We start from the raw sequence: 22,291 nt of genomic DNA, 5'->3' as shown, positions 1-22,291 counted from the left end.
TGTGTAATTTTTTTATAAAACCAATCTATTTGGCTCAAATCCTAGTTGAATCCTATTACTCATATGTTAAATAAATATTAAATGTTCATATTCATACCAATGTAAGATATTCATCAAGAAAACAAATCAATAAAGTGAATAAACTAAGTTCATCTTCATCAATCATCAATCATCAATCATCAATCATTAATCATCATAACATATTAACATATAATATAAATACATAATTATGAAACAAAATTATAAATATAAAGAAAAGAAGACATAAAAAATACAAGTATTTATTATTCTTACCTCTATGATGCCAAAATGAGTGCCTAAGTCCTAAGGTCATCCACTATATTTCTATTCCTGTCAAAGAAGAATGAAGCCCACCGGTGCCAGAGCAAAATGGTGGCCTGGATCAATGGTTCTTCCTTGTTCCCTGATTCCTTCTCAATGCCCTTTCTTAAAACCCTTGACAAAATCCAAACCCTGTTTGTGAATTGTGTTTTTGTTTTGTTTGTTTTGGTTATTTTTTATGGAGTAAAGTTGATCCCATACATCTCAAGTGTTAACAAAACCATACACCTACCAATAAAAAATCTATATTTGGAATCTTCATCAAGTAATTTTAAAATGTATTTAAAAAAAAAAAACCCATAAGGCGCCACTTCACATAAGGCGGAGCACTGCCTTACCATCTCTAGACTGCATCAGTGCCAAGGCACTGCTAAGGCGTCACCTTACCAGCGCCTTGAAAACTATTGATCCATTACAATAAAACCTAATAAAATTAAAGGCCCAGCCTATAACATAACTGCCCAAAGCTTGTTTCAGCCTGTTAAGATATTAGTCACAGTTGGGGGTTTGTCCCAACATGATGTAGCTTTTATTCTGTTTCCTTTTCAAGTTAGAATAGGTTGTTTATTTTCCTACTAGAGTAGGTTTCTATTCTCTAGTTATCTCGCTGTACAAGGTACTACTTACCGTATGTGGTTGTAACTCATTGGTTTATACTTTATATATAATACGATGGGATGAAGCAACACACAATTAGCTGATCCTCTCTTTGCCGTCTCTCTTCTTCTCTCAATCTCTTTCTCCCTCTCTTCTCTCCAGTTACTGGTTAGTGGTTACAGATCACAGATTTATTTACAAGGTATCAAAGAAGAAGAAGAAGAAGAAGAAGAAATCTGCCGAAATATACAAGTCTGAGAAGTAGGGAGGTTTCTGCAAGTCTTAAAATAAAAAAATTAAAAAAAAAAAATCTGCGGTTTCAATCATATCTGCTGCTATTTTTTTAGTTGATCATCAATTTGCTGCTATCAATCATGGTTCGAAACATGGTACAAATTAATATTTGTACACCAACACAGTCGAAATTTCGGTATCTCGGCCGAGATTTTGGTATCGTTTCGGCGAGATACAAAATTGATACATTCCAAGGCATATAATACCATATTTCGTTGAGCATTTCGACTCTGTCTTGCCGGTCTCGGTTCCATATTTTGAAGAAAAAACACTCTAACAAGCCTCTAATTAGCCATACCATACATTTTGACTTCCAAATCTCTCCTACAAGAAGATCTACACATTCAAAGATTAGGAAAGGTAAAGTTCTTTCTCCAAAACCTTTTTTTTTTTTTAAATAGTACATAAATACATGTTGGATGCTTCTAGATTTTTTATATGTTAGACAGTAGAGGCTGATCTATGACCTCACATTGGCGAAATTTTGTTTTTGAGACATAAATATTTTTTTTTTTTCTGGTTTAAAAATTCATTTTTCATTAACATAAATTGTTACTTTTTAGGATAAATATTGCTTTGATAGATGTCAACTATATATATGTTAGTCACCAAGGGCTGTTCTACGACTCCATCTGAGTGAAATTTTTTTCCAGCCAGTAATTATTTATTTTAATTTTTAAAAAATATGAAAAATAGATTAATAATTGAAAAATATTTTAAAAAATATGAAAAAATATTTTGTTTTGATTTTAAAAATAAAAGAAAAATAAGATATTAATATTAAAGTGTTTTGGAGCGTACTATATGCTTGTTATGTTATACAATATTTGATTTTGTTGTATTATGTCATTAAAATATTTTCTAAAATTGATTAAAAAATAATTTTATGTAAAAATAAAATATAAGCAGCTACCATATACTTGTAAGTTAATAATGACCTTCTTTTTTCTATGCATCAGCATCAAGGTGATATAAAAATGACTAAATGAGGCGACGAGGAAGGCGAGAGAAGAGGGAGAAGAGGGAGATAGAGGTGGAGACGTGATAGTAATCGTGATAGTGAAGAGATTGCATGGAAACACGGAGTGCCGATTGATGGCGATAAGAGGCATACAGAATGCAACTACCGTCATAAGAGGTTTATGGGTGGTGGGGCCACAAGACTTAAGCAATATCTGGTTGGAAATTTCTCAAATGTGGCCAGATGCAGTTAAGTGCCTGATCATATTGCCAAGGCTATAGCTGAAGACATGAAGGGAGGGAATAAGAGAAAAGCGGCAAAGGAGAAGGCAAGGATAGAGTTTGAGGAGGCACTACGTGCTCCCATGCATCGATATAATGATGATAGTGATGATGACAGTGATGACTGGTATACGTGCCTGATGACATACAAACTGAGCAAGAGGCTAGAAATTGGCGGCAAGGGCAAGCATTGAGCCAACAAAGTCTTCGTGAGGAGGAAAGACGCAGACATGGAGGAGTTGGTCCATCTAGAGCAAGAGGTAATGGATCTTCACAGATCCCTTTGCCCTTTAGATCACAGAGAACAAGGGCAGCCCCATCTCCACCTCCAGTGGTTCCACCTCGTGTGAACCCCGTTCTACAACAGGTTCCCCGTGCGTACAGGAAAAAGGGCAGTAAGCAAAATAAGATAAAGGGGATGTGGGCTAACATGAAGGCTTATGTTGGGGAGGCTATGTCTAAGTGGATGTTATTTCATAGTATCCCAGAAAACGCCACTACAGGTCCCTTTTACCAGCTGATCCTTGATATTGTGGTTGAGGCCGGTCCAAGGATAAGGGGGCCGACTGCATATGAGGTGATGAATGTATATTTTCCTAAGGAGAAGAGGGAATTGAAAGCATATATGGATGAGTTAAAAGTTTTGTAGGAGAGCTATGGGGTAACCATAATGTGTGATGGTTGGACAGGGCCCACGAGAAAGTCCATCATCAATTTTATGGTTTATTGTGATGGTAGACCATTTTCCTTAAGTCTGTTGATGCATCCAATGAAAGAAAGGATGCAAAATATATTTACAAAATTTTGAAGGAGGTTGTGGAAGAAGTTGGGATACAGAATGTTGTTCAAATTGTGACTGACAATGGAAGTAACTACAAGAAGGCTGGACAGAAAATGATGAACAACCCCAGATTCCAACTCTTTTAGACTCCTTGTGTAGCACACTGCATTGACCTAATGTTGAAGGACATGGGGAAACTGAAAATTGTGAAGACTGTGGTTGAAAGGGCTAGGCAAGTGATCACATTTGTCTATAATCATAGGTTTTCATTAAACCTATTGAGGGAGAAGTGCAGGGGTGACTTGGTTAGGCCCGGTCTCACAAAATTTGCTACCAACTATATTGCACTCCAGAGTTTTGAATCCAAGAAAGTTAGTCTTCAATCAATATTCGCATCTGAGGAGTGGTTTGGTTTGAGGGAAGCAGGATCAGCTGGTGGTAGGGAGGCACAGGCAACCAGTTCATCAGAGGAGTTTTGGACACAGTTGGGTAAAGTGGTGAAAATATTGGCACCAATTGTTGGCGTGTTGAAGATGGTGGATTCTGCTTTCAAATCCACCTTTCCAAGCCTGTGGGCTGCTATTACAATGATGAAGGAAAATGTCTATGCTGCCAACCCACGTGGAAGTAGGAAATTTGTGGAAATAATAGAAGAATGTTGGGAGCGCCAGCTCAAGCATCTGTTGCATAAGACTGGTAAGCAAAGCTGAAGCCATTCTTTTATGTGATATAAAAATGCATTAATGTTAACATTGACAATAATATGTTTTGTCAAAATTCAGCATACTATTTAAACCCTAAGTATCAGTACACAAAGAGACTTGCATTGGATCCTGATCTTCTGAAAGCAGTGAAGCAGATGGTTGCCAAGTTGCAATCAAACCCCGATCTACAAGCCAAAGCTAATACTGAGGTTCGTTTGGTAATACTATTACTATTAGGAATCTAAATTTTAATACAATGGTTGTTAACTAGGGTCCTATTTGTAAATTTGTTATAGACGAAAGAATTTAGGGATGAATAGACAGCTTCGGAGTTCCCGCCGCATACGCGGGTCGTACGAGTACTGATACTGGCATGAAATCCAAATTTTAGTATGTTACTTATACAAGTGTTAAGTGTTTTGGAACATAAATAATCTTTTACACTTGTTGTAACTTGTAATGCAGCTGAATGGTGGGTGTTGTATGGGGGTTCAACACCGGAATTGAGGAAGATTGTCATCAAAGTACTCTCCTAGACATGTTCTCCATCTGGTTGTGAGAGAAATTGGAACACATTTCCACTCATCCATTCGAAAAGGCGGAATCGATTGGGTTCACAACGTTTGAATGACTTGGTGTATGTGCATTATAATATGAAACTAAGGATGCAGCACATACGCTTGGGTATGGAGAATGATACGGGCCAGATCGAGCTGACTGATGTTTTCCAGATTGACTCAGATGAGGAGGATCCTTTAATGGACTGGGTGAGGGATAGAGGCGAGCCGTTGATGGATCAGCTGGGAGGCAGGCCGGAACTATATCTAGTGCGAGAGATGGCGGTCGATGTTGATGATTATATGGCTACAAAGGGAATGATACATTCACAGACCCCTCAACCATTCGAGCCTGCACCTGGTAGGGATGATTCAGATGAAGATGATGATTGGTCCATTTCATCGGGTGGTTGTACCCACACCTAGACTTAGACACAAACACAGACACAGACACATGGTGATGGTGATGGAGTGGGTGATGATGGAGGTGATGACGATGGTGATGGTGATGGTGATGGTGATGGTGATGGTGATGACAATGACGATGATGATGGTGAAGATGGTGATGGGGGAGGAGGTGGTGATAGATTTGAAGGAGTTCGAGAGCAGTATGAGCAGGCCGAGCCAGAGCCAGAGCCAGAGCCAAAGCCGAAGCCGGTGCGATTCACTGGGGATAGTCAGTTTTAGTATGCCACATAAGATTCTGATCACGATGCATGTCCATCTGGTGGAGGGAGGAGTTCAGGTTACAGTAGAGGGCCTCATCATCGATTCGGTTCTGAAGGGCAGCAAGATTGTATGGACATTGATAGTCTATCTACTTCTATTGGCGGAATGAGTTTGAGTGGAGGGGATAGTCATCCTCACAGTGAGAGTAAAGGGAGTGGGCAATGGCGTGCCCCATCATTTATTGGAGAGAGCACTTGGTCAGAGTATCATGAACCTTATGGTCAATTCACTGGGATGGGGCATACATCTGGTTCATCCATTTCTAGTAGTAGTCTGACAATGGCTCCCAAACCCAGTCACATGGTAGTGGCTTTGTGGACAGTTTATTCTCATACCCAACCAACCCGTACATCATGCCGGAACCATCAGTTGACAGTAGCTCAATGGCGGGTTCTTCTTCTTCATACTATGGTGGTGATACATACCCTCGGATAGGTTACCTTCAGTGTGTAGATGACTCAATCTTTTTGGCAACTGTGGAGGACTACATTCGATTATTCTCTCAGACTATGACGCGGCATGCATTTGTGGTGCAGTCAGAGGAAAATGCACGTCGACTCCATCGTACTGGGCATGGAATCCAGCCAGGCCATCACAGTTCTTTCCAGTAGATAATAGATAGTCATTATGATTATTGTTATACTGTTGTGTAACTAATATGCTCAGTGGATGACTTTAGTTGGGACTTATGAATTAAGGAGTTGCATAGTATATTACTCTAGTACTCTAAATATTAGTTAATTAATGTTGATGTATGCTTTGATCATGGCTTAGATGCATTATTTATTTATTTTACTATCATATTATATCTTGTTCTAGCAATGAAGCAGGTAAAAATCTCCAGAACAGTCCGACGGTTGTTACCAAACAAAGGTGCAACTATAAAACAATGTCATGTTCTAATATTTTTGCATTTTTATGTTTTAAGTATGTTTACTAACCTTAAAATAAGCTAACCACCAAGTTTCAGGTCAAAATATGACCGTTTGACCACCAAAACATTCAACCGAAAAAAAAATACACCAACTCGGCCAGATCTCGCCAAGTTGATGTTTCTGAACCCACCGAAACAAAACGAAACGAAATGAAATTTCGAACCTTGCTATCAATGGAGTCAATTTACTGATGGTGTTTTATTTTTTACTGCTATTGTTGTCGTCTGGTATTTTCTGTTCGCTGTTGCCGCTGCTATGGTTTTGTCATCAGGTTGCGAGTTATTGTGAAGAAGACGACTTCCACAATCTGTTGGGTACATGGTCTGTTTGCTGCCTCCCTCTTGGTCTATGATCCCATAGTGAGTTACATGTTGTCGTCTGCTATTGGTGCAAGCGTCCCTAAATTATCTACTTGATATTTGGGTTGAGTTCAACAAATTTGCTGGTGATTTGATGCTATCGATTCTGTTGTGGCTACTACTTTGAAGGAGATTGTACCTCTGGTTTGCGACTCAGGTGGTTGAAAAGACCGACGTCGTCGCCGGAGCTCCGCAGCTCTATTTTTCCTGGTTCGCAACTTTGCATATGAAAATAGGAGAATATATTGGATTCTGTGAATGGGTAAAGACAGATTTCATTGTTATTTCCTATATTACCCTTTTCTTTATTGTCAATTCTGTTTAGTCTCTTACTTTTGCTTATTGCCTAGTCTGCCCTTGATCAATAAATTCTATTGCCGCACCTGTTCTTTCCCCTTTTACTTGCCAATTCACCCCTTACAATTTTTGGTTATTTACCAGAATGCCACTTCCTCCCTGTAATGTACTTTTATTTAAGTACGGTGTTGCCATTGCTATTACCAATTGACCTATTTTGTTGCCATTTGTGGGCCCATGACACCTAATTTGGGGTCTTGGACCCCTAGATCGCATCAATTGAGGCACAACATTTTTTTTATGGGAAGATGGGTACTTGCATGGAGTGATGGTCTAATTGCTATAATTGGAGGATATTGGTCGCGTCTGCTCATGGTTGGACATTTTATTTGATGCTCATTTGTCATAGCGCAGTAGTTGGAGATTAATGGTTTAATTTTGCCACAGTGATAGGGAGATTGAAATTTTTTATATGTGATGCTCTTGAATATGAAATTATTTGGTATCCTCATCCTTTGAGATGTTGAATATTAAAAGTTATTTGTCCACGTGTAATGCTACACGTGAGGGGGAGATTGTCATTACTATCTTGCTAAAGTCATCAGTTGAAGATCTTTATCTGCTCAAGATTATTTTAATAAAGACTATTATTTGTGCGTGTGCTCATCAACTATTTTATCTTTTGAAGAGAGTTATATTCAGAAACCTGATGTTGTTTGGTCCCCAGCAACCTGACGCTGCATATTTATCCGTGGAATTTTATATGAGACCCCCTATTTGAGGCTCGTGAGTGTTTTTGACGTAGCTGTTGGATGCTACAATTTTGTTGGAGTGTCTTCTATGGGAAGGGCCTTTCATGTAGCTGTTGGATGCTACACTTCTATTTGAGATGTTGTTGGAGTGCCTTCTTAGGAAGGGCTTTTGGTGTTGCCATTGTTGCTATGATATTTTGGGTTGCAGTTAGTGTTATCCAACTCTTATTTGTTCGTTGCTTATGATTCTGCTTGGTTTATTTGCACGACGTTCTCATTGGAGTTCTTGTTAGTCCAAACTAGAGCTTTCTTTTGCTATATGTATACTTCAGCTTAAGGGGGAGTGTTAAAATGAGTCATGGTTGGGTGTTTGTCCCAATGTAATGCAGCTATTATTTTGTTTCTTTTCCAAGTTAGACAAGGTTGTTTACTTTCCTAGCTAGGAAGCAACACACAATTGGCTGGTTATAGATCTCAGATTTATTTACACAGCCCATTGGACTGCCACCGGTACCTTATGTGCAGGCCTCCATATGGTATCATAGTCAGATGCAACAGCATCAAACACGCTCAAACAAGAGGCCTCATATTACACTTCTAGGACCCCCCCTAAGGAAAGAAAAAAATGTGTATTACCCTCAAACAAGAAGAAAGTACGTAACTGTCTGACCTCATACTTCTAGACCTTAAAAAAGAGTGGGAAAAATCAGTAGTGGTGGTTCTGTCAAAAAACCACCAGGTCAGCCTAGTAATGAAAAAGTAAAACAGGTCAATAGAATTCTAATTTTTAACATTTACTGAGTTGATCTGTGATTAAAGAACAGTTCATTACACACTGAGAATTTGACCAATTCACCTGTACATACCATTTTGGTTCACAACTATGGATTTTCCTTCTCAAACAAATGCCGATTGGAGAGGTCAAACGAGGTCCCTTTGAGCATGGAGGGTCACACATCCAACCCAACCATTATAAGCTATAAGGTCCAGAAGTAAATACAAATAATGATGACAAGATTGTGATCATGACCATGCAAAGAATGATGATGAAAGGATGCCACAACTAACTCAGCGACATTCTTGTAAGAGATGAATGTGAAACTAAATTTTTTAACTCGTCATGGTAAAGAACAAATAAACTTTAAGGAAACAACGGGATTTATAGGAAAACCTATCAAATACCTGAACCAGCACATTGCATGCCATTGATAGAAGTTCTTCACCATGCATGTTTTCTTGTGGATCCAAATCCCTTGAAAGTGGAAGATTTGTACAGTACAGCTTTGTCATTTGCAGTGCAGTTTCCTCTAGCTCTAGAAAGATGAACAAAAAGGGTCAAAACTAAGAAATCAACCTAAGTAACATATTACAGTCAACTAACAGAATTCATTTATTTCAGCCAAGGCTAAAAACAAGCTTTTTACTGAATTAATTTTATTACAAAATATTTGATCTAGAGACGAAGAAGACAAACCTTTAGAAGGTTCAAGTCAGAATGTTTTAAAGATTAAAAAAGGGAAAAGAAAAGGAAAGAAAAATAAGTAATACTTTCCATTCTGTAATTTAAAAATGCTATTGAGATGAACTTCTCATATTTGCCCAACTTCAAAAATTCCTCCATTGCTTATCAGCATTCTAACAAAAAATCTAATTTCTAGGGATAAAATCATTGACAAAATTAAAATTTTCAACCATGCTCATTTTGCTTACGTCTTTCCCAAGGGAAAAACAGTCGCTAGCAGGTGCTACAAAGATGATTGAAATAGAAAAATTTGTCTCCTCTTCCAGGGGAAAACCAAAATGCTAGAATTAAATTTCTTTTATTGGATGGCAAAGTTGGAAGAAAGCAAATTGTGCTTTTTTTTATTTTTTCAAGGGAGGTATTGCATTTGTAATTTTTCACTATGGTTCTCTTAGATCCTCTAAACATTTCTCATTGAAAGTGGTGTATGGTTCTAATGCACCTACAAGGTTTAGTAATTTTGGGAGCTGTTCTATCACCTGGGTATCACATGGGTCATGCCCACTACTTCACAAGAGCTCTTGAAGAGACATTAGTTACAAACCTCTATTGTGTGCCACAAAATTGATCTCCTTTACTGTAATTTGGAGCATTCGAAAGATGAGAAATTGAAAACTTCTAGGGTTACCAATCCTTTTCCTTTTTGAAACAATGATCATTAGCCTAGCAACAACTATTTCACTGTTGGCAACTCTAAACAACTTGTCGTGCACAAATGATCCTATATCCTTGGTGATTCCTTTCCATATGAATTTCTAGCCCTCTACAGTTTCTTTCTTGATTTAATGCATGGCTTCTGGGATTTTGATGCAGTTCAGGGAAGAAAGTTTAGTGGTACTTTTCACATGGTACTGATCACAAGGACTTGATGTGGCCACAGAAAGCCAGCTTGCATTTGTTGGAGATTTGGAACTGCAAAGATCTTTAGAAGCTACTAAATTAATGTGTAATAGGCTACTTAGAGAACAAGCTAGGTTAACTAGAAGTTTCTAATTTTGTTGCTTTCTATTTTGCAAGTAATAGCAATGGATCCCTCTAGAAGGATCTCATCCTAGTGACCCAGTTTCTATTCTAGAGTTAATTGGCAACCAACTAGCATGGAGAGTTTCTATTATTGTAATCGGTCCATTGGTTATTATAAATAAAGAGCAAACGGCACACAAGCCCACAGATTTGGTTGTTTTGAAAAACTAGCTCTATGTGAGTGTGTGTACTATATGGTGAATCAGTGATCAATCACAGCCCTTGTGATGAAGTAAGTGGAGACCCAAGGTGGCGAACCCTTGGTCTGGGACTTGTGGTGAAGCCTCTGGTCATATCCCCCCTTCTATCTTTTCATCTTCTTTTCATTTCTGTTCTCTTTCTTCCCTTACAGTTGTGCAGGTTTTCCAGCAACTCTCTCTCTCCATCGTGGTCTCTTCTATTAAGTGATTTCTGTCCTCCTTTTTGTGCTCAGTAATCCTTTGTTATTTCTCCCCAAGTTCTCTTTATTTTCTATTTTTTTAAGTGCTGCTACAGGTCTGAGGTAGGCATGGTTTAAAGTATTGGCACGTATCATATCGGTATCAATATGATACATGACATAAAAAAAATTGTATATCAATGCATATTGTAACGATACAGTCGATACAATTTAGTTCTCCTTACTATTTTCTGTTTTATCACTACTTTCTATTTTCTGTCCGTGTGTTTCTTCTAATCTAACCACTAGTTCTCTTTGATATTTTAACCACATATTCATCCCCTTAGTACCTCTAGTATATGCTAGTTATAGTCCCATCAGATCTATGGTTTGCAAGTTCTATTAACTTTTTAAGTTTTAGCCTTATTTCTCAGAATTTGGGTTCACTGCGATTCTGGTTTCTTTCTGTTTGCTAGTCTTGTTTGTTCCAACCTAGCTTACTCCATCAGGTTTTTTCCCTTTTAAGAGACGTACGGTTACCTAATTAAAAAGAAAAGTAGAAGTTATTAAGTGTGAAATGGGGAAAGATTCTCTGGTTGGCAGAGGAGAGAAATGAAGGGTCGAGATTCATGGGAGTGGTGTTTCATGCAATTCAAACAATAGGGGGAGATTTTGCCGCTTGATTGATCCCTACCACCTCTGGTCAGTGGAGTAGAGAACTTTCTTCCATACAACAACTCAACTGTATACCAACTAAATGGGGCGGCCATGGATCTTTGCCCTTGAACCAACTCTATATGACACCATACTTGATCCAAGGCCTAAACTATGCGTGGTTTTCCTCACACTTTCTTTCATATGAAAAATAAATAAAATAAACTGCAGAAAAGCTGACTGTAAAACGTCACCAAGTAGCAGAAGTCTCACCACCAATAGGGAGCTTGAACATGGCTCCAAATAACTCCTGGAGTTTAAAAATGCTAATTGATTGTCCAAGTGCTTTTATTGGCACTGATGAGGAGTCACAGCTTCTCGTTATCTTTTCAAGGAACTCAACCCTTTCATCGTCAGTTAACAATTTGAGAAACATCTCAATGTCAGATGTAAAGCATGGCAAGTGACCAAACCTGCATTAGCAAAAACAAGTGATAAGTTCAAGTTCCATTATGGAAACTTTCACTCTTTTCAATTGATAGAGAAAAGCAATCAAACTGCAAGTGTCAAAACGAAATGACATGATACCTACGACAGCCGAAGTTTCGGACGAAATTTCGGGTGAAACGTTACTTTGCCTCCACAATAAAGAAAGTATCAAACGAAATGGGTCAAAATTCGTCAGGTTTCGCCAGGGAAGAGGGGAAAACCTATTTTTTGTGATTTCTTGACAAATCACTGCCGTACAAGGTTGGAACAGGTACTTGGGCAGTAGAGGAACACATTAAAAGTGACAATTTGACAACAGCAGCAACATTTTCGTGGTTTTGATCCTGCCCGGAACTCGGTGTGGTGCTAGGAGTCTAGGTCTTTAGGATGGGCATAGTGCTGACTCCGATATATTTGACTCTTTGTAATGAACCACGTATGATGTATGATTTATGAAATGGTTTATAATTTTAAGTCTATTAATTTCTAATGCCTATATAAGTTATGTTAATTGAATTACATGTGTTAATATTTGGTGGAATAGACCAAATTAGAGAACCAGTATTTTTGGAAGAAATTTTCCAGATTCTTGTGAGGCCCATTCTGGCCATGGCAAGGAGAGATTTCACGGTAGTTATTTCTTTGGTTGAGAAGATATGGAGGGCAGCTGTAATGGATTTTTAGTCCATGCGTGGAGCCCTGTTATGGCTACAAAGCCTACAATAGTTAGTTTATTAATTTGTTGGTAGGCTGTCAAAGATTTTTATGTTAGTTAGAATTCCTATTTTTATGCTACGAATGTCTACTGCATGGTTTCGATTTTAGTTACTTGCAACCAATAGAGGTTAACTTCAATTTTTAATTTGTTGGGCCTTTATTGGTGACATTTTAATATCCTTTATTTCCTCAAGACTCTAGAGGTTGCCACAGTCCTCTATATACGTATGGCATTAGTGCTTAGAAAATATGATATATTTTGAAAATGAAAGCATTGGCCTTATGCTGGAATACTGAGTGATTCAGTAGCTCTGTGCGAGAGTATGGTGAGAGGCCATTGGTGAGAGACCAAAATACGGTGAGAGACCCGAGTCTAAGGAGAGACTACCTGATGCGGATGGCCGGGATGGCAGGGAAGAAATCCCTGAGATGGCTCTCAGAGTTGCAGGGGAGAGGGAGAAATCACACTAAGAAAAGGGGGGAGGGGGGGGAAGAAGAATCATGCACACACGCCCAGGCTTCACAAATACTCAAACTCAATTCATCTTTTTAATCTGTCTAATAACTTGGATTACATGCCCTTATATAATAACTGAAAATTAAAACTTGCCTAGTAAAATCTAAAACTAAAATTAGCAACTTCAAATTACTTCCTAAATTCTAACTAAAGAAATTAGAAACAAAATAAAATCAAATTAGTAACTCCCTAATTGACTATTAACTACCCAAATTAAAAGATTGCAAATAATCCCCAAATAAAATAAAATCCTAAAGATCCTAATGAATCCAAAAATCCAATTGGACCCGGTTCATCTTGATTGAGATTGCCTGAAGGGTCAACCCTTTTCAATAGCATCGATTCTGCATCACTACCCTATCTTCTTCTTCCCTTCTTCGATTTCTTGTTTTATTTTATTGTTCAGTAAAATCTTTCATCTGAGAGGAACCGAGGCCATTGCCTCTTCAGTTATTGTTGCTGTTGATCATTAAAAGACTGCTGGTTCTCCATCAAATTCTAATTGAAGCTTGATACCAAACCCTGTGGCTCTACTGTATGTCTATACCACAGTAGACTTCAAGCCCAAGAAAGTCCCAGATCCAACCATTAAATTGAGCCCAAATTTTGACAGCAAAGCACCCTAACCAGGCCCGACTGTGATATATTATACTGATATAGATATTTTTTTTGGATGAATAATAAATGTTGAAAGAGAAAATGAATATACAAGGGGAAAAGAGGGGGGTGAAGCCAAGAGGCCAAGCCCAATAAAAGGGGGGTGGGATCACAGCAAAAGTAAGCTAACAACTAGCATCCAGCCCAAAGGAGAACCAAAAAAAAAAGGGGGACTAAGGGGGATACCAATCGTCATGGGGGTGGGGAGAAGATAAAATCAAAGGGGGGAGGCCCCAGGCAACAACAATTAGCTCGTTCCTTGGGGAGTTCCTGACTGATCTAAGCTTGAGAGAAGCAAGCTTCGAGGTAACATCAAAATGGATGGCGGTTCAAATCTTGTCATATTAGGAGCGGGAGTTGGACGTCCATCTACATAGATTACGCTCCATCAATAGATGGTTGATGGTGGCGCAGAAAGCAAGCTTGTCAGCAGTGTCACAAATGGAGAGACCAGAGAAGATCGTGTCAACCCAGATCCATTCTCTACTGAAGAGGAGGATAGTTCTTCTGGAAGGCAAGCAATGAGCGAGGACTCTCTTCAAAACGGAAGCGGAGAAGTGGCAAGAGAAAAAGAGGTGGCCAATGTCTTCAATGCCATACCAGCAAAGGCAGCAAAAAGGGGAGATAGGAATGCGACGATGGATGAGGAAGAATTGGGTAGGGAGGCAATTGGAAATGGCCCCAAGCAATGAAGCTATGGAAAGGCACAAGAGGCAGTAGGACGGATGAGGCTCCACGCAAAGGTAGAGGAGAAAAAGCCAAAAGGCAAAGCCATCCAAGAGATCTTACACTCAAATGACCTCAATAACGGGGGAGGAGAGAGGAGGGGGGAGGGGACCAGGTCCCGTCCAAGATGATGGAGGCAACCTTGGCCGAACTGAGAATCCCTGAGGAGCAAACAGTGCAGGGGTTGACAATATATAGGAGAACACCTAAGCGATGCCAATGGCCCAACCAGAGGGAGGCGGAGGCCCCATTCCCTGTGGAGGAGGAGATAGTGGCAAACCAAGGATTTTTCTTCAGATCCAAGAGGAATCAGGGGGGAGAGAGATAGTCCAAATAGAGTTGTTCTTAGGGAGAGTGGAGTAAACCCAAGAAACCCAGATGATGTTGTGCTTGGACGCAATCTATACTGATATAGATATTAAGTGATCCTATTGTGGAATTAATTCCTAGTTATCTAGTTCGGAATTGGTTCTACATAAGTACACTACCAACCTAGGCTCTGAAGTCAAACTATCATTTTGGGTGTGATTTTTTAAAATCTAAAGGTTCCATTATGTTTAGAGGGTCTAAAATAGGTGTCTCTAAAAGTTTTGGGACCTAATTTAGTCATTTGGGCCTTGAAACCGCTCATCGAAACTGTACAGATTTCGACTAAGATTTCTATTTCAAGCCTAGTTGACACAAAAAGCTTGAAACTTGGCCCCTATTCTCAATCGGTGATACAGCCTCATACGAAAGAATGTTTGTCTATCCTCATAAATTTAAGCAATGAATTTGTGTGACCCAACAAAGAAATCTCATTGTTTTTAGTTGTTGAAGGTAAACTGCATAAAACAATTTATTTTAGTCAAAATAAGTATTGGAATGGGTTATATACATATTGGGCCCTTGGTCCAATGGGTCATAGTGGAGAATTAGAATATGGGAAAATGATTTGCCTTGTCTAGAATGACAAAGGCCATCTCATTTTATAGAGAAGATATGGGAATATAATTAAGGTATGTTAAGTAAGGATGAGTCATAGTCCTCATCCTAGCATACATATAACAAAACTGATACATACAATGAATCTAGACATTAACATTCCCCCCTCAAGTTGGTGCATATATATCTAGCATGCCCAAATTCCATACAATAGGATGAAACACCTTACAATTTAAACCTTTTATGAACACATTAGCTAACTGATTCTCGAAGGTGGCAAAAGGAATGCAAATTGAGCCTTACTCGAGCTTCTCTCTAACGAAGTGCCTATCAATCTCAATATGCTTCGTCCTATTATGCTGAACAAGGTTATGAGCTATAATGATTGTTGCCTTGTTATCCCAAGTCCTTAATCTTGAATTCCTTGGCTAACAGACCTTTTACCTTGGACGTTTTTGTATCATCAATGCTTGACACCAAAATTGATGGAGGGCCTTAGTGAAGAAGGGGAGAATTAGAATAGAAGGGGGGGGGGAGAAGGGAATCGTAAACACAGCCTGCAGGCACACATCACAATATCAATTCATAACTTCATTCTTCAATTTGTCCCTAATTGAACGGTTACATGCATTTAAATAGTAAATGAAAACCAACATTAAGAGGAAACCTACTCTAATTTAGAAACTAAGTCCTAGTAGCTATCTCCCACCTAAGTTACAAAAAATTAAAAGATTGTATGAAAATAAAATCCTTAAAATATCCTACTAGCCAAAGACTCCATATGGGTCCGGTTCATCTCTCATTGGATACCTAGATGGGTATGGATCGCTCCATGGGTGCGTATCTACATCAATTCCCCCAATGTTGAGAAAAACTCATCCAAAAGTTTCGTAGAATGGGAGAATCAACACCAATCGATCAATATCCATCTTTGCCTGTATGAAGTCACCATCAAAACCATAATCGAATGCTATGAAATCCACGACGTGAAGTTCATAGGTGAAGTAATGACTCGGGAAAATAAAATCGATCGGTTCACTGAGGAGATCAACCGATTTAAATTTTTCCACAAGTTGATCTTCAACTTCCAACAATGCTATCTCATCTTCTACCACTGGTGATTCATCTTCTGGTTCATCTACCTGTCGTTCAATGGCTGAGATCACATAGTTGAAGGTAGAGTGTGCTTCGGTTTTGACATCCGTGCAATGTCGTTGAATATCATCGAGCTTCTCTCGCATCAATTGCAGTTGTTGACAGATATCCAATAAAAAATCTACATCCATCAGCCAAGTTTGTGCATTTTTTATCTTTCTTTTTTTTTTTATATAAAGATGGCAAACAAAGGGATATCACGTGTGGGGATGGGGGTATAATTAGAAGTGAGTTAAAAAAAAAAAAAAGGACAAAAGGTAATAAACAGAAGAGGGTTGGGTAATATGGGAAATGGAAGGGGTAATTAAAAAAAACAAACAATCGTGGGTTGGAGACTAGCGTCTCCAAGTCTCCAACCTTCCAGTAAACCAGAAAAGCCTGTGAAGAACTCAACTAGGAGAGAAGATGTGTTAAACTTTCCTTCCACCGTTGAAGAATCAAAGAGGATAGCTGTAGAGAAAATGGCGGAAGCTTTGGGAAAGTTAATGACAATCCATGGACTCGGTTTGTGTGTTGACAACCAGCGGTGCTCTTCGCGACTTCGAGGGACGGAGACAATACAAAGAGGCATAGAAATTAGAAGTGAGCTTGCTGCGGAAACTCCAAATATGAGTCTTCCTTCTTTCTCTCGCTCTCTCTTCTCTTCTTCTTCTTCTTCTTTTATTCTTTCTTCTCTCTCTGCTACGTTGTTTCTATTTCTCTCTCTCTTTCTCTCTTGTTTTTCCTCTTTCTTTTTTTGGGGGAATCGAGGGTCAGAGAAAAAGGGAGGGAATAGGGCTGGAGTTTCGGCAGGCTTTTGCAGGGTGCTTAAGGCTAATGTGGGAGGTGAAAGGGAGTTGCGTTTCAGTAGAATTAAGGGAGGATGGGGTCCTTCAACTCTGATACCAATTGATGGAGGGCCTTAGGGAAGGAGAGAATTAGAATAGAAAGGGGGAAAGAAGGGAATCGCACACACTCAGCCCGTAGGCACACACCACAATATCAATTCATTACTTCATTCTTCAATCTGTCCGTAATTGAACAGTTACATGCATTTAAATAGTAAAAGAAAAGCAACATTAAGAGGAAACCTACTCTAATTTGGAAACTCAAATTAATTGGAAACTAAGTCCTAGTAGCTATCTCCTATCTAAGTTACCAAATATTAAAAGATTGCATGAAAATAAAATTCCTAAAATATCCTACTAGCCAAAGACTCAATATGGGTCTGGTTCATCTCTCGCTGTATACCCAGATGAGTATGGATTCCTCCATGGGTGCGTATCTATATAAACAATAGTCACATTTAACTTACTTCACCAGAAGACTCTATGCTTGTAGGAGCAGAAACCAGAGTTGCGCAAGTAGGAACAATAGAAGGCATCATGACAGAACGGAGACGATCTTCATGTTGAATTAAGTTATGCCTAAAGGAGTGCAAGGGACTTGTCTCTTCTGAGAATCTAAACAAAAATTTGATCATACTTCGGATTCAAGCAGGTAAGAAATTCAATCGCATTAATAGTACAAGCCATGGGAACTAGATGATAGAAATCCGAAATCCAATTGTTGCCAAAGAGCATTAAGAGCAGCATAACAGGTCGTAAGGGGCAAATCTTTTTGAGTATTCTCGCGATACTATTGACGTAGCTCATAGATTTGTGTATAATTACCAGTATGGGCATAAGTCTATTGCACAGCATCCCACTCCTTTGCAGAATTCATAAGAACAAAGCTAGAGATGATTGTAGGTTCCATGGAATTGAAGAGAAATGACATAACAAGTGCATCATTGGCTAACAAAGTATTTTTCTTTTAATGGCTTCGATTGGCATAGGGGTGTCCCAGTCAGGTACCCCGAGAAATGATTATCACAAATAGTCAATAGACAGGCACTTAACCAAGCAAAGTAATTAAACCCATTGAGTTTTGTTGGACCTAGCTAAAGGGATGGGTTATGGCCATAAGTCCCAACACAATTCACCTCAATACCCTCAAGTTCTCCTGAGGAGGTGCCAGTATTTACTACTCTCCGTCATAGAGCCAAAATCAAGGGAAGTAATAAGCTATTGAAAAAATGATAGAGGTAACTACAGAGAGGCTGGGTGTGTCTACCGGATCATAGACGCAAACAAAAAAATCCTCGTGATAAGGGCAGAAACAGTGTTGGAAGGCACAAAGGCACCAAAGGGTGACGATGGCGGAAGGGTTGTTGGGCCCAGGCGATGATTGCAGTAGGGCTGATATGGGCTTGCAATGCCAACAGTGGGGTGACTGTGGGCTAGAAAGCTAGGCAACGGATGGTGAAGTCCAGCGATAGGTGGATGTCGGCAAGGCGCAATTGGTAGGTGGTGGTGCAATATTTAGCAGTCAATAAAGGTCAGTAGGTCATGCATGGTGCGACATACGTTGGAGGAGGCCTAAACGCAAGGTGTCCAAGGCACTCGTCTAGGCGACCAAGGTGCCTAAATGCTAAGGCGATGCTGTGACAAGGACAGATGGCCCCAATACTTGTTTCATTCTCAACTAGACCACTTACTCAACTAGAAGTCAAGGATTCACCAAAAGAAGCCCACACCCTAAAACAGATGACAAGAATAGTACTCAACCAGTCAAATGAAAAAATCCAAGACTTGTGCAGAATCGGAGTCACAGGTTGATAATGAACTGCCAGAGGTGGAGACCCAAAGCAGCTTTGAAAGGGTCATACCAATCTTGGGCAAAAGTAAAGCAGGAGCTCAAGAGGAGGCCAATTAGTTCCAGGAGCCAACCAGTAGCTATATAATCCTAGTAGAATTCCTCTGAGTCTTATATTTTAGTTTTGATAAGTCGTTAGAGACTTTGCTACATGTCTATGATGGAACATCATAGCCCTCATAAATTAAAGAAATCAATTGGTTATTAGAAGCGGTAGACATCTGAAAAGAGTGACTTGTATGAGATGAGTTTAGAATTAAAGAAAGTATGATTTCTAGTTGCTGTGCTAGCAATAGGTGAGCATTGTTCTTTTGTTCTTCTTCTGTCTATTATTCCTTATTGCTACAGATCACGGTACCCTGTTTCTGGGTTAATTTCAGCAAGCTTATTTCACTCAAAAGTCTTAAGTTAGACCTCAGCTTGTTCATAAACTCTGACACACCCCTGACATCAATACCCTACAAGGCTACAACAAGAAGTCAACAACAACTCAGCCTTATGCAAACTTAATGGGGTAGGCCACATGGATCCTTGCCCTCCAATCGGTCCCGACATCAATACCCTATTCCACCCAAAAGACCCCAGTTTACTACCTGTTACATCACCTAACATACCCCAGCACTATTCTACCCGAGAACCAAATCTTCCTCAATCCAGCCAAAGTATTTTTGTCAAGGGGTTCCTATAAGAAAACTTAACTCTTATGGATATGTGGCTGGACAGACTTTGTTATTCTGATATTCCGTTGATATTCTCATGAAGTACGGAAGCTCTAAAATCCCTAGCCAATGTTCTGAGCAATACAGAATTACTTCCCTTGTTTTTTTCCTTCCATTGCTATGTATGTAGATCAAACTTGTTTCTTGAGTAAATGATGTTTATCTCCTGTTATAGCCTAATAGGTTTTGCTTTATTTGTTAGGATTTGTGCTTTGCATCTGTTCAGGACATCATTACCTATATTAAAGGTAAACCGATCTGAACAGGGCTTAATCACAGTTGATGTGTCCAACCATCCAGCTCGGATGGAGCTTTCAAATAAATATGACGAGGAATGCTAAGGTAACTCTCATTCCCACCTTCTGCTTCAACTTTAGCTCTGTGCTATAAGCTCAAGCTGATTACCTGCATTTTTCATGCAAGTAAAAATAGAAACCAGGTGGACTCCTTGGTCTGCTGTTGATCAGATCCTAAAGTACAAACTTTTCCCTTGTTACAGATAGGATACCGCAGTCTACAATATGTTAAAGTGGGAAAAGTATACAACACATTGGATCTGCCCAGACTAATAGCCAACAACCCATGGTTCGAAATCTAGACGATTTTTTTTTTTTTTTTTTGCTGAAACGAAATAAGGCCCGAAATAACATTTGTACAAAATTTCGGTATCTTGCCTGTTTCGGTACATTCCATGTATTATAAATACCATATCTTGGTCGAAATTTCGACTCTGTCTCGCATGTCTCGGTGGTTTCGGTTCCATTTGCATATTTTGAAGGAAAAACACTCCAACAAGCCTCTAATTAGCCACATCATCACACATTTTGACTTCCATTGGACTCCTACAAGATCTACACATTCAAAGTTTAGGAAAAGTAAAGTTCTTTCTCCAAAACCAGGTAAAATTTTCAGAACAATTCGACGGTTGCTGCCAAACAAAGGTGCAACTCTAAAACAATGTCATGTTCTAATATTTTTGCATTTTTATGTTCTAAGCATGTTTATTAACCTTAAAATAAGTTACCCACCAAGTTTCAGGTCAAAATATGGACGTTTGACCACCGAAACAAAAAAATAAATAAATAAATACACCATTTTGGCCAAAATTTCGCAGAAACGAAATTTCAGTTTCTGAACCCACTGAAACACAGAAACAAAACAAAATTTCGAACCTTGCAACAACCTGTTAACAATTATATATTGCATTATATAAAACGCCACAACAATTCTTCGATAGAAATATGAATTTGTATACACAAGAATACAACAAAAATTAAAAGAGAGGGCAAGTTTGAATTAGAACCTGCAAAAGTAATCTGACAAACCCTCCCTTATTTTGACGTCATCACCTTTTCCAAAGAGATGCTTCCTCCTTTCAATTTCAAGAGTTGCCAAGTAAGGGCATCTTATAGAACCATTGTTGGCCTCCTCGCGTAACTTTTGCACAAAGCATGATGCTTTTAATATGCGTGAATCAAACTGCAGAACCAATTTTCATAGTTCAAACAGTCCATCAAGAATTGTAAGAACAGAAAAGTAAGGAAACGTGAGTTATGAATCCAATGAAACACTCCAAAAATAAAAGCATCAAAATACAAAAGATATAAACATGCACCACTTCATTTGTCAAATGGGACAACTTGCAATCCATGAATTTCGGAGGATAGATTTGATCTTTGATGGTCCCACCACACCAGCTGCTGTCATCCTCCAGTAAACATCCTAAATAATTTAGGAAACACTCCCAATCATCAGGGCTGCCAAACGAGAGAACCAACATTATAGGAGGAAGAAAACAAGCCATCTATATAACAACAATTCAATAGAGGAACCACAATAAAATATGAACTCTGGAGGGAATGTATCAATCAAAGCATAAATCTCTAAAAAAAAAAAACCTAAAACGATTTAGGAAGCCCCCCAATCGTCAGGGCTTCCAAGAAAACGCACAGTACAAAAGGAAGGAGGGGAAAAACAATTTGCTAAAAGGAAAAAAAAATAGAATAGATTAGCAGAATCAAAAGGAATAAACTTCCAAACAAGATGGCATATCAACACTGTATCATCATAAAAGTCAATGCATCAGAAAATCAATATATCAAATAAATGTAATACATAAAGATTAGAAAGACATCTAGCATAAAGGGCATTTCCATACCACACATATTCCTAAAATTTAGCTCTCAATGTACCTCCATTATAGACAATCACAAATACAAGTTACATCAATTAAGTTGACAAAGCTTAGACAATAAAGTTATCCAAAGCCCTTACCTTCACATTAAAAACTACAAAGCACGAAGATGCATATAGGGTAGCCATTGTCCAACAAATATTGCCTAGCATTTTGTGATGTTGATGACAACTTGACAAGTCATTCAGTCTTTGTGTCAGGCTTGGAATGGTGATGCAGATAAATCACAAGTATGGGCTTATTTTAGTGGAAATAAGCTTTAGGTTGGGTTCTGATGGCTAGATTATAAGCATGGTTCGAAATCTCAAATGAAATTTCGGAATTTTGGTTTGTTTTTTTTTTTTTTTTTG

General features: G+C 38.8%; 1 protein-coding gene across 1 annotated transcript in view; it reads right to left on the bottom strand.

Annotated features, from left to right (window-relative positions):
- Positions 1 to 8,665: 8,665 nt before the first annotated feature.
- The window catches only part of LOC122065382 (N-terminal acetyltransferase B complex auxiliary subunit NAA25-like), a 30,387-nt gene continuing 16,761 nt past the window's right edge, over positions 8,666 to 22,291 (bottom strand). The window contains exons 7-10 of the mRNA XM_042629191.1: positions 21,363 to 21,504; positions 21,051 to 21,226; positions 11,441 to 11,640; positions 8,666 to 8,902 (exon numbers count right to left, since the gene is read on the bottom strand). Of these exons, the coding sequence (XP_042485125.1) occupies positions 8,700 to 8,902; positions 11,441 to 11,640; positions 21,051 to 21,226; positions 21,363 to 21,504 (721 nt within the window). The 3' untranslated portion in view covers positions 8,666 to 8,699. The remainder of the gene's footprint in view (positions 8,903 to 11,440; positions 11,641 to 21,050; positions 21,227 to 21,362; positions 21,505 to 22,291) is intronic.

The sequence above is a fragment of the Macadamia integrifolia genome, unplaced genomic scaffold, assembly GCF_013358625.1.
Source record: "Macadamia integrifolia cultivar HAES 741 unplaced genomic scaffold, SCU_Mint_v3 scaffold1989, whole genome shotgun sequence".
In the NCBI taxonomy this organism is placed as follows: domain Eukaryota; kingdom Viridiplantae; phylum Streptophyta; class Magnoliopsida; order Proteales; family Proteaceae; genus Macadamia; species Macadamia integrifolia.
The sequence above is the reverse complement of the archived record's forward strand: the minus strand, read 5'-3'. Positions and strand labels throughout refer to the sequence as shown.